Source organism: Cygnus olor, chromosome 23 (assembly GCF_009769625.2).
Source record: "Cygnus olor isolate bCygOlo1 chromosome 23, bCygOlo1.pri.v2, whole genome shotgun sequence".
Taxonomy (NCBI): Eukaryota; Metazoa; Chordata; class Aves; order Anseriformes; family Anatidae; genus Cygnus; species Cygnus olor.
Window position 1 is genome coordinate 4,536,185 of NC_049191.1, and position 12,104 is coordinate 4,548,288.

The window sequence follows — 12,104 nt, forward strand, 5'->3', positions numbered from 1 at the left end:
CTTGTGGCTTTTGGGCTCATTCGGACCTTGGAGGAAAGGGGCACGGAGTTGTGGGGACAACCTGGGGTACTTTGTGCTGGAGGAGATGGTTGGCCAGGTCCTGTGCGTGGCCAGGAGGTGCTGGGATGGTGCAAGGATGCTTTGGGGATGCTGGAGATGGGCAAACCAGGCTGGAAAACGTGCGAATATAATTTCTCTTCTGCAGCACAAACCCTGAGCTATCAGACAGGTGGGACGCAGCGGACCAGGGCATGGGAACCTTGGGGTACGCTCCCAGCCCCTGCTCCATCCCCCCTGCCCCGCTCCTGCCCCGCGAGCCAGCGCCTGGCCCCGGGCAAACGGCGCTAGTTCAGCGCACATCCAGCCCCTGCTCTTCCTGGGAGCTGCGTGGCACTTCATTAGATCACTAAAGATTAATCTGCCACTCGTAATTGCCAAGTGCCTGAGAGCTCCTGGCAGGGAGGAAAACAAGTGTCAGGCGAAGAAGCCACCACGGGCTTGTTTTTGCCTTTGTTATTTAGGTCGTTTTACTGGTGCAGGGAGTGCAGGGATGGGGATTGAGCTGTCTGGGGAGGACGAGGGGCATCTGCTTAATTTTGGGATTTCTTGGGGTGTTTCTCTCATTGCTGCTGGGACTTGGAGGGGAGCAGAAGCTGGTCCTGGTCCTGCAGGACAAACAGCCACCGTGCACGACCACGGACTCGAAGCAAGAGTGGTTTCCATCACCGCCGCCTCCGTCCCCCCGGTCCCAGGAGGGAAGAGCGCATGGCTGCAGAGGGATGCAGAGCAGCTCATTTCCAGGGTGTTTTTTGGGTTGTTCCGGGGGCTCACTGCTCGGTTCCTCCTCCTCTGCCTCTTCCGCTGAAGGAGGAAGAAAAGAAATCCCTGCCAAGAGCTGTGATTTTAGGAAGACTGAGATCAAAGCGCTCTGCAGACTCAGCAAACCTTGGCTAGGAAATAACAGGGCACCGAGTTGTCTTCAGGAAAAGTCGTATCCTGTAATTTTCCATGCAGCTTGTTTCATCCTAGAAGCAAAGGTTTGGGTCTGGTTTAGTCTCGGTTGATGCATTTAATCACCAAAAGGCCTGCGGAGAGGCAGGGGGTGATTTTAGGGCACTGCATCCCTGCAGCTCAACGAACCATTTCCCTCTGGTAGATTGTAAAGGTTGCAGGTGACAAACTGGTTGTTTTTTTCCTATATTTTTCAATAAAAATAAAAGAAGAAGAAGAAATGCCCTCCAGCCCCTGTCAGCAGCTTTGCTCCATGGGTTTGGGCTGGGGCACCCAGCCCTGGGCTGAGCACGAAGGTTGGGTGATGGAAGTGGAGACCTTTGGGGATTTTTAGGGCTGAGCTTTGCTTTTGCCCTCGCCTGGCTGGGGCTGTGGGGGCCATGCAATGGGGAGAAAATGGGGTCGGGGGTGTGGAGCCTCTCCAGCAGGGCTGCTTTGGGTGATCACGGTGTTGTTCTTGGAGCTGCCGTGGAGCAGCTGATTCACTAAAATCAGTGCAGGACAATGAAGGAGAAGGGAAATTGCTCATCTTGCATCACAGCCCAGTGCTGGAGCAGGCACAGGGAGGCTCAGTGATTTTTTTTTCCTGCTTTATGCATATTTGTGCATTTTTTCAGTGCCTGGGAAGTCCTGTGTGATTGCACCATGTCCCTCTGGCAGGTATTTAGGGACCTGCTGCACCTTTGACACCCCAGACCCATGGGTCCAGCCCCGCCGAGGCCAAATCCCCACTCCCCAAATCCAGAGCGCAGGCAGCAGGCACCTTGTGCTGGAGAAAATAGAGCTTTGGGTGCAATTAAAGCAAAAAAACCCACTCCTCATCTGAGCAGCTGTGTGCTGGGCTGTCTCCACCCCGCACACACAGTCCCCGCACCGCCGAGCATCCCCTTGGGCACGCGGAGGCAGGAGCGGCATGGTTTTCCCTGGAGAGACAAATCCCTTCTCCTGACAGCAGCCAAGCAGCGAGGCCGTGCAGAGAAATATTGCATGTGGCTTCGGAGAGCTGGCGAGGCAGCCAGCACCTGCGCCGGGTGGGTAATTACGGATCGATCCCTCGGCTTGCCAAGGAAGCAGCTCGGCACGGGGACGGGGCACGTCCGCGGGTACCCGTGGGGAAAAGCCCAGCCCTGCTGGAGAGCTGGGGAATTTGGACAAAACAGGAGGCGATGCCACGGGCAATGTGGAAATAAAACCTGTGATCCCTGCTGGCTACAGCCAGGGGAAGAGTCCCCTGGAAGGACGAGGGACATCCCCACAAAGGGGGTTCAGGAGGTGGTGACAGCACTTTGGGGTCTGCTCTTCTTGTGCACCCCCCAGCTGTTGGTGCAAGGCTCCTGGTGCAGAGCTTTTCCCTCTGCTGTGGGCTACAGCATGTGGACACGTCAGGACACCCCTTTAACCTGTTCCCCCCCCCGGCTGGAGCAAAGCAGCCTCTGGGGGGGGATACTTTGAGGCACAGGTAGGGCTCTGGGGCCATTCTCCTCCCACCCCACCACGAGGGCAAGGAGGGCAGGGGGAGCGGTGGCTCTGCCCCGTCCTGGGGACAAGGCAGGGCAGTGCCCGTGGGGCTGTGGCAGGAGCACCAGGCAGAGCCTCCGGACCTTCAAGGAGAGAGAAAATGCAAGTGCTGATGGAGCTGTGGGTAAATATCAGGGGGGATTCCAGCCATGCCAAGGCACGTGAGCTGTCCCCCCGCTGGGTGCCAGCCCCCAGGTCCTCACCCCACTCTGAAACCCGAGCGGTGCCGTAACTCACCCAGTGTGTTTTATGGCCACCCCGAGCCCCCACCCCAAAGCTGCAGCACAACCTCTCCAGAAAAACATCTGGGGAGGGGAGAAAAGCCAAAAAGGGGACAAGGGGGTGGCGGGGACGTTCCCAGAGGAGCAGGGGCACCCAGACACGACCCATCCCCAGCCTCTCCATCCCATTTCCAAGAAGCCGGGTGCTCTGCAAGCCCTGGCCGAGATTTCCCCACCTCTCAGCTCCAGCCCTGCGGCTGGGCACCCACCGGGCGCGAGGACCGGGGATGGGGTTGTCATGGAAACCGCCAGCACTGATTTTTTTTTTCCCCTCTTTTCTTTTTGTCAAGGCTGGAAAAAATGCGGGGGAGAAGGGCAGCATTGCCGCCGGGATGTGCTGCAGTGGTGCTTCTCTGGAGCTGCGCTTGCCTCTGGGGATCTCGATGCCCTTCGTGGCGGTACAGCCCTCGGGGGGACTCGATGCGTTTTTGGCTCCCCCAGGATGTGCCCCAAAATGTGAGCTGGGCAGGGCAGGGGAAGCACAAGCATTTGGTGCCTGAAGCAGTGGTTGCACCCCTCAAGCCCTGATAAAAATGCAACAGAAGCGCCCGTCCCCCCAGAGCTGCCTGTCCTGAGCAGGCTGGGGGATGTGGGGGGCAGAGGGGAAAGCCCTGGGGATGTCACCTCATGGCCCCAGGGGGGCTTGGTGGGTGACAGGAACCCTGCCTGGGCTCAGCCAGATCCCAAATGCCATCGGTCTGCGGAGCAGCACTTTGGGCACCAGGTTTTTCCAGCATACCCAGGTGCTTACAGCATCCCCTGGCTCAGGTCGGAGGCTCGGCCCTGGAGACTGTCCCCAGGAGCCACCCAGAGCGCATTGCAACCCCTGCAGGCAACCAGAGGGACCCCCACCGTTCCTTGCCCCAGAGACCCCCCCCAATACCCCCTAGAGCCCCAGTGACCCCCCAGCCCTGTCCCCAGCTCCCCCCTGCACACCCCAGGTCCCCGTGCTCTCAGCTGGCCCTGCTCCTGTTCACAAAGCACCCGGCTCCCTTGGGGCTGAGCAGCTGCCCCAAGGGTTATTTACAGCCCACTTCGTGCCTCCGCATGGGAATTTTGGGCAGAGCCCTCTCAATAAATCCTTTTCCTGTGTCCCCCCCCTCCAGGCGCTGCTGAGACACATGGTCACATCTCTGCGGGACAGACGGACGCCGGTGAGTGCCAGGGCTCCGTTAGCGTCTTGGAAATTAATTTGGGGCCAGGCTTCCTCTGGTATTGCTCAGCCACCTCTGGAGCTGAAGCAATGCCCAGAGGTAAAGTGCCGGGAGGCACGGGGACGGATCTGGCCCGAAGGATCCAGCCAGGAGCGAACGGCACCACGACATCCCCCAGCTCAGCACGAGCCTTGTCTTTGCGGCCATCTTAGGGGAGCGTAAATCCTGGACTGCAAAAAAATGGGGCCAAATCCCCCGTTTCCCCAAATCCAAATCCGTTTGCCCCCCAAATCCAAATCCGTTTCCACCCGAAGTGGCCCCGGTACTCCCTGCGCCGGTCGCCGCACCGTCCCGCTGATGTTTTATTTGCCCACCACAATCCTCCGTGTGCCTTAATTGCAGCCACACTTTGCAAGTGTAACTAATTGCCTCAGAGGCTTATTAATGATTTCAGCATGCTAATGAGTGCCAAAGCCCAAGGTGTTTTCCCAGGGGGCTGGAGCTGGCTGACCCTTCCCGGGGCTACCAGGACCCCAGAAACGGGGGTGTTAGCACCCAAATCTGGGTGCAAGCTGCCTCAAGCTCTGCCTGGGGGAAAATTCACGCCTCAGGCTGAGATGTAAAAATTACCAGTTGTTTTTCCATTGTTTTTGGTGGTCAGATGGTGTGGTGCTGAGGGCGCTGGGTGCAGGGAGCCTTGCAGGCAGCCGGGGGCACAAACGGCTCCGTCCACACCTGAGCACCCATCGGCAGCTCCAGCCCCTCTGCCCCTGCCACCAATGCACTAAAACACCTCTGGGGAAGCGTTCCCCACCCCAATCACCCATGGGGACCCCCAGTCCTGGCAGCACAAACCCAACACGGAGCCAAATCCTGCATCGCCTCCTCCGCACCGCTCCGGCCCCGGGGGAGCTGCCTTTGGGGGAAACTGAAGCACAGGCACCGAGCCCCCTCCAGAAAGCAGCCCTTGCTGCAAAGACAGTTCACGCCTTTATTGCTGTAGCTGGAGGTTTTCTTCCCACTCCTCTGCCCCTGTCCCTTCCTCTTCCCTGGGGACGCCGGCCGGACACCCCGTGTGGCACAAAGCGAGGGGATGCGGTGACATCCCACCGGCACCCGGGCACCGCCGTGACCGACCCCATCTCCCCCCACGCCCTGCCACCTGCAGTTAGGGGAGGGAAAGGGGGGGTTTGGGGGTGAAACCTGGCCCTTTCCCAGCCCCACATCCATGGGGCAGCGTCCCTCCTGCCCCCCAGGCATGCGAGCCCGGGCTGCCCCCAGCCCTTCCCTCTGCAGCCCAGTTCGGACCAGTCTTCTCGCTGGACGTGTCTGCACTCCCAGTGGGCTCCCAGTACAAAGGGCTGGAATTCACCGGGATCTTCCACAGCAAACCTGCCCGATGCCGGGACACTTGTGGGATCCCAGTGCTGTGGAACAGGGAGCAGGGGGGCTGCTGCCACCCTCCCACGTGCTGACACCATATCCCCTCCGTGCCGTGTCCCCTCCAGCCGCGCCGGGCGCCGTCAGCAGAACTGCAAAAGAGAAACCGAGCATGGGGTGGGGGCACCCCACAGGCATCCCCCACTCTGGGCAGTTTTGGGGGGCTCTGACACCCCCTGGCTTGGGACCAGCCTGCTCCCCATGGGGTGTGGGTGCTGGATGGGTCCTGCAGCACCCGGTGTGCTGGAGCACCGGGCGGTGGCACCACACCAGCGCCCACCACGGAGGGCTCAGGGGTGGCGGGGGCACGGGCAGGGATGCTGCAGGGGACACGTGTCCCAGGGATGGGACAGGGGAGGGCCAGGGGGACCCAGAGCCCCCCCTCCCCGCCTCGTACAAACCTTCCAACGGTTCCCACACTCGTTGCACAGCACGAATGTCGTCATGGGCTCGTCGGCGCTGCGCGTCTGCACCTGGGGAGGGAGCGGGCGGCCGGCTCAGAGGATGCTGATGGTGTCCCCCGCCAGACTACGAGCTGGGGTCCCCTGGGTGCTCGGGAGGGGGGGCTCACCTGGTTGTAGGTGCAGTTCTTCTTCTTGCACTTGCCGCACTGGAAGAGGTCGGTGACGGTGCCGCCCGTCTTGGCCATCTGGTGCTCGCGGATGGCCTCCTGGGTCATGGCGTTGCGCAGCTCCTTCAGCTCGTCGCTGGCCATCTCCTGCCACGGGGGGGGCACATCAGGGCCTCCCAGGGGGCTGCCAGCCGAGCCGGCACAGCCCCGGGTGCAGACCACCATGGTCCATCACCCGCCCCGTCCCTGCAGGGGGCTGATCCTGCTCGCTGGGCTTGAACCCATCCAGAGGAACAAGTCCCCCATCCTCAGCCCTGCCTCCAGGGAGCTGTGTCCCTATGGGGGCTCCTAGGACCTGATCTGGGGACCCCCGTGGGGCAGGAGGAGCAGGGACCAGGGTCCAGGGAGCAGGACAAGGGTTTTTTTGTGCTCTGTAATGGGACCTGCACCACCAAACCAGGACCCTGCTGGCCCTCGGGCACCGAGGCAGCCTCCAGGAGGGGCCGCGGTCCCCTCGCCCCGCTGCGCACCTCGGCGGTCATGCGTGCGATGAGGCCGGGCAGGATGGCCCCGCACAGCACGTTCCTCCGCAGGTTGGGGTTCTTGGGGTCCTTCAGGTTGCTGATCCTGCTCCGCACCCGGTTGCGGTACTTCATGTCCGTGCTCTTCAGCTCCTGGAAGATATGTGGGGCCCGTCAAGGAAACCTCAGCATCGTCTGCCCCCCCCTCCGGGGGGAATCGTCTCCGGGGATGGTCCTGGCCGGAGGGGAGACCCCGAAGCTCTGAGCTGGGGGGGACTTGGAGGTGGCCCTGGCCCTGCCAGCATGGCACAGCCCGGGCATGGTGCTGGACCAGGGCTGGATGGAAACACGGGCACCCCCAGCAGGCTCCACAAAGACCCAGGATTGGGTTTGGGAAGGGAATGCTCCATTGCCCCCCCGGAGGGAGGCAGGTCCCCGAGCAGGGGGCTGGGGGGGGGGGCACAGCACCCCCATATCAAAGCTCCTGCCCCTGGGGTGCTCCTGGCTGGGGCTGCTCAGCATCAGCCTTTTGTGCGGGTTCGGGGCTCCCTCTGCAGGCAGCGAGCAGGGACACCCAGTGTCCCTGTCCCCATCCCTGCCACCCTCTGTCCCCGCCACCCTCTGTCCTTGTCCCCACCACCCTCTGTCCCTGTCCCTGCCCCCCAGGACCCCGCAGCAGGACCCCCAACCCCCAAAGGATATGGTCTTCTATCTCCGATGCCATCCTCTCGCAGTTGACGCCGAACTCCTTGTAGTCATCTGCGGGGCAAGGCCAGGCAGGGGGTGGCCAGGAGCCAGCCAAAGTGGCCAAAACCTCGGCTCGCTCGCCCAAGGCACCCCCTCTCTAAAAACAAGCCGTTTTCCCCCAGCTTAAACCCACAATTAAACCTTTTACAACGCCCACATCCAAATCCCCCGTCAAAGACCCCACCAACCTCCTTTTGGGGCTGAACGCTGGGTTTTGAGCCACAGCCGGGGTTTATCTGCCAGTCGGGGGTGAATTTGCTGCCCGGGTGCCCCCAGGCCTCAGAGCCCCGTTTATTATTGTAGGGTTGCTCCCGCTGGGGCTGTCCCATAGGAGAACCAGCCCAGCTTGGCCAAGTACTTTAGGGATGGAGATGGGGGGGGGTCCCTGCTGCCCCTCCAAATAACTTTTTGGGTTGCTTAGGCTGGGGCTCAGTGCAGATTTGGTGGGTTTCCCCTCCCCGTTTTGCCACTGAGCTGGGCGTAGAGCTGCCTGCTTGCCCAGAGGAGCAGGATGCGGCCCTCCCCAGCCCCCCCCTTTTGTGTCCCCCCCCCCGTTGCTCACCGTCCATGCGGAGGGCGGCCGTCAGCATCTCGATGCACTTGTCCCGGACCGAGTCCCCCGTCAGGTAGCAGGGGGGCAGGAGGCAGACGCTGGGCGAGAAGGGGGGGCTGCTGGGGGTCCGCGGCGTCTCCGCCTTGGCCTTGCTGCTGTTGGCTCTGCAGGGGTTGGGGGGGGGGGGGGGCACACAGGTAGGTGCTGGGGTCCCATGGGGACGTGCCAGCCCGGGGGGGTGGTGGCTGGCTCCTACCTGTCCTCCTTGCTGTCGCTGGAGCTCCTCCGGGGGGTGGCGGGGGCGGGCGAGGGGCTGGCACCCACAGAGGCTCTCCTGGAGGGGGCACGGGGTGGGGGGGACAGCAGGGGGGACACCAGGGATGGGGCAGGATCAGGCTCGCAGCCCTCTCGTCCCACCCTGGCTGCGTGTCCCATGGTCGGAGCATCCCCAAAATGGGGCTGTCCCCCCACCCCCGAGCCAGCTCCCCCCCCACCCCCCAGGTCCAGGTCCCCTCAGCAGTGCCAGGACAGGGACGTTGACCACTAGGTGGGCATGGGCACCACTGCCAGCGGTGTGTCCCCACATCCGTGCCCTTCCCCAGGGGCCTTTGCACTTCTCCTGGCAATGCAGAGCCCCCCGCCCCGGGGGGGGGGGGAGGGGGTTTGTTCCTCCTTACCTCTCCCCCGAGGGTCTCTTCTGCAGGGAGGAAGAGGAGGAGACGGCTGAGGACCTCGAGTCAGCAGAGTCCCTCCTGCGGGAGCAGCCACGGCTCGGTGGATGGGGACCAGGTGGTGGGTCCTGAGCCCCATCCACAGCCCGAAGAGGAGCTGGGGTCCTCTCCCCCCCTCCCCCCCCCCAGCCCAGGACCCCCACCTCTCTTTCTTGCCATCCAGGGATGACTTCTTTGAGGACGCAGAGGGGCTCCGGCCGCTGCTGGACTCCCTTCAGGGCAGGAGCACAAGGGAAGGGAGGGATGCTCTCAGCTCCCAGCACCCCCCTTTCCCAGCAAATCCCCCCCCCCACAGCCCCACAAAGCCTCGTGGTGCCCCGCAGAGCCCCGAGCAGCGCGGGCAGGACCACGGGTACCTCTGCGGGTTGGAGTCGGGGGGGTGGCCCTTCGGGGGGGCTGGGTGGGAGCCAGGGTTGCTGGGCTTCCTGCAGAAAGAGAGAGGGGGCTGGTTTGGGGCTGGTTTTACCCTCGGGACAGCGCTTGTCTGGGTAATAAGCTTGTGGGGAAGGGGAAAAGGCTGGTTCTCCAGCGGTGCCGCCTGGCAGGGGGGCTCCATCCTGGAGAAACCAAGCCCATAGGGATGGAGCAGGAGGGGGAGCTGGTCCTGGCCCTGCTGGTGCCTCGGGTGGCTCCCCCCCGCTGGCCCCGTACCGCTCCTTGTGCTTCTCCCTGTGCTTCTCGGCCGGGTTCTTGGGGTGTTTGGCCGGGTGTGGGTTCGCCCCTTCGTTGGGACAGCTGGGAAAATCCAGCCTCTTCTCCTTCTCTTTCTTCTCCTTCTCCCCGTCGGCGTCCTTCTCCTTCTTTGGGGCAGCAGGGGTCTCTGCGGGAAGCAGCCGGGTCACGGGCACAGCCCGGGGACACCTGAGACATCGGGGCTGGGGACACCGGGACAGCCCGGGGAGATTTGGGGGAGGTTTTGGGGAGGTTTTGGGGAGGATTTTGCCCCTCTCACCCAGCAGCCGCTTCCAGTTCTTGATGAGGATCTTGGCCGAGGCCACCACCTCTTCGTCCGAGCAGTGCTTGCGCACCGAGTTGACCGCCACCCCGATGCGCGTGGTCTGGGGACAGGCATTAGCGGGGCCGTCACCGACCCCCCTGCCCCCTGGGACCCCTCCCCAGCGCAGTCCCCCTCACCTGCAGCAGCTGGATGGTCATGGTGTAGCCGGTGAGCGACTTGAGCAGATCCAGCGCCCCTTCCTAGAGCGGGGAGAGGCCACGAGAGCCCTCGAGGAGCTGCGTCCCCTGGGGACCACCCCGTAGGGACACCCGCAGGGTCCCCAGAGGGGATGGGGCAGGCGGTCGAGGCCACGCAGTCACCAGCAGGGATGTGCTCGTAAAAAAAAATCCCACTCCAACAGGAAGGGCTGGGGACACCTGAGTATCCCCGAGGCGCTGGGGGGGGGGGGGGGGGGCACACATCACCGGGTTCGCAGCCTGGCCCTTGGGTGCATGGTGCTTGTAGGGCTAAATATATCCCCGGCATGGCTCCACGCGGGGTCGTTTTCCTCCCCGGTATTTTTAGAGCCGCAGGAACAGAGACGAGGGTGCAGGGACCCACGGAGGGGTTGTGCCACTCGTGGTGGCCAGAGCTCCAAGCCTGCTGGGTGCAGGGGACATCCCTGTGCTGTGACCCGGCTCTGTCCCCCTTCCCGAAGTGGCATAAATCAGGAGGGCTTGGGAGCCACAACGACAGCCCGAGGCCGGGCAGGATCAGTCCCTTCAGCCCTGGGGCTATTCCCAGCAGGGAGCGGAGCAGAGCAAGCTGCCGAGGCTGAGCGGTTGCAATCCGGGGTCCCAAAAAGCCACCGGGTTGGGGGGTACGGCAGCACCTGGGAAGCCCGCACCTCGCCGGGGCAAAGTCCGGCAGAAACGGTCAAATATTAACTTTAGGGGCTGGGCTCGCCTCTGCTTGCCCCCGCGTAACCGGCTGGCCAGGATGGGCCCTCAGCTGGCACAAAGGGAGGCAGGGCCGGATCCTGGCTCCCCCGGCACCAAAGCCCCCTCCCCAGCCCCTGGGTGTGCCATGGCTCAGCCCCCTCCCCTCCCTGTGCATGTTTGCACGCGCTCGTGCAAAAGGCAGGGCTGGGCTCGGGGGAGGGCTCTTCCCACCCCCCCCAGGGATTTTCTTCGTTTGCGTGGGGCTGAGCCCCCGCTGCCAGCCCCAGCCCTGTTTGGGTGCTCGTGGCTGGGCCGGGGGCCAAGCACCTGTCACCACATTTGTCCTCTGTCCCACATTGCCACAGCCTGGGACAGGTCCCCCCCCCGCCCCAAGCTCCCCAGACCACCACGTCCCCACGGCCTTGAGGCCCCTTGGGGCCTTTGAGCCCCAAATCCAACATAAAACCCCCGTGGGCGCCAGCTCCAACTCCTCAAAGGTGGAGAGGCAGCACCTGGGGGTGCCCTGCGGGAGCTCAGCACCCCAACACCCTCTCAGTCCCTCCTGGGGGGCCATTTCTGGGCCCCCTTTTTCTTCCTCCCACGTCTGGGAGCTTCGTGGCTTTCCTCCCTCTCCCTGCCCCGAGCTGCCCAAATGCATGCACACACAAATACTGCACACGTGTGCAAATATTGCACACGTATGCAAATATGGCACATGTATGCAAATATGGCACGTGTGCAAATATTACACGTGTGCAAATATCGCTCATGTGCAAATATGGCACACGCATGCAAACATGGCACACGTGTGCAAATATTGCACGCACGCCCCAGCCTGCCTTACCGTGCTCTTCCTGGCCACCATCTTATCCAACTTCTTGGCGATCCGGACCAGCTCCTCAGCGGGCCCCATGCTGGCTCCTCGCGGGGTTCTGGGCTCGGGCAGCCGCGGGAGCAGCCCCCGGTGCTGCGGGCATGGGGCAGGGGCAGGGGCACGGAGCGGCGGCCGGGCTGGAGCGGAGCAGGGAGGGAAAAAGGGGAAAAGAGAAGGAAGGAAAGCAAGGGAGGAAAGCAGAAAGGAGGTGTGGCTGTCCCGGCCAGTTATAAACTCCTGCCAGGCAGGCGAAATAGCACGGGGGAGGGCTAAATATAGCCCGGAGTGCGGAGCAGGACAAAGATTGCAGGAGCAGGGGGAGGCGCACGGCGGGGGGACGCAGCGCCCTTCGGTGCCAGCGCATGGGGGGCTCGCGGGGCCGGGGGAGCCACCGCCATGGGGCTGGAGGCCGGTGGTGGCAGTGGGAGAGCCCCGGGACGTGGCTTTGGGGCTGGGCTGGGGCTTCCCGAGGCCCAAAGGCTCGACGCAACACGCCGCCAGCGTTGCACGATGCAGAGCGCTCTTCCCAGACGGGAGGCGATGCCAGCAGCGTCCCCATGCCAGCAGCGTCCCGCGGCAGCAAGATCCCCCAGGGAACGTGGTTCCGGTGCTGTGCCAGGGCTGAAGGCGCTGTGGTGGTGCTGGCATTTCCGGGACCCCAGCGGCTGGGAGCAGAACCGGGCTGGATCCGTCCCAGCGGGGAGGCTGGGATGCTCCTGCGTGGCCGAATGCAAGGCTGGGGAGAGAGCTGGCTGCACCCTCGCTCCCTGCCGGCACAGGGCCACCCGCTGCCACCCTGTCGTGTCCCCGATGGGCAGGGGATGG

The 12,104-nt window shown here is 63.4% G+C and overlaps 1 protein-coding gene across 1 annotated transcript; it reads right to left on the reverse strand.

Annotated features, from left to right (window-relative positions):
• Window positions 1-4,941: 4,941 nt before the first annotated feature.
• On the reverse strand, window positions 4,942-11,667 carry TCEA3 (transcription elongation factor A3). The gene is made up of 14 exons (XM_040535040.1): window positions 11,250-11,667; window positions 9,662-9,724; window positions 9,480-9,585; window positions 9,179-9,347; window positions 8,884-8,952; window positions 8,671-8,739; window positions 8,474-8,548; window positions 8,053-8,130; window positions 7,806-7,960; window positions 7,199-7,255; window positions 6,506-6,660; window positions 5,976-6,122; window positions 5,806-5,877; window positions 4,942-5,496 (listed from the first exon to the last, which is right to left on the reverse strand). Exons 1-14 carry the CDS (start codon window positions 11,316-11,318, stop codon window positions 5,488-5,490), a joined length of 1,293 nt encoding a protein of 430 aa, XP_040390974.1. The 5' UTR covers window positions 11,319-11,667; the 3' UTR covers window positions 4,942-5,487.
• Window positions 11,668-12,104: the final 437 nt, after the last annotated feature.

What these genes read in the sequence shown, in the direction of transcription:
- TCEA3 (XM_040535040.1), bottom strand. Translation starts at nt 11,318, where the DNA reads ATGGGGCCCGCTGAGGAGCTGGTCCGGATCGCCAAGAAGTTGGATAAG. An exon ending in AGGGAGAAGCACAAGGAGCG is followed by an intron (nt 8,953 to 9,178) that starts GTACGGGGCCAG and finishes CTCTTTCTGCAG; the next exon opens with GAAGCCCAGCAACCCTGGCT. An exon ending in AAGAGACCCTCGGGGGAGAG is followed by an intron (nt 8,131 to 8,473) that starts GTAAGGAGGAAC and finishes TGCCCCCTCCAG; the next exon opens with GAGAGCCTCTGTGGGTGCCA.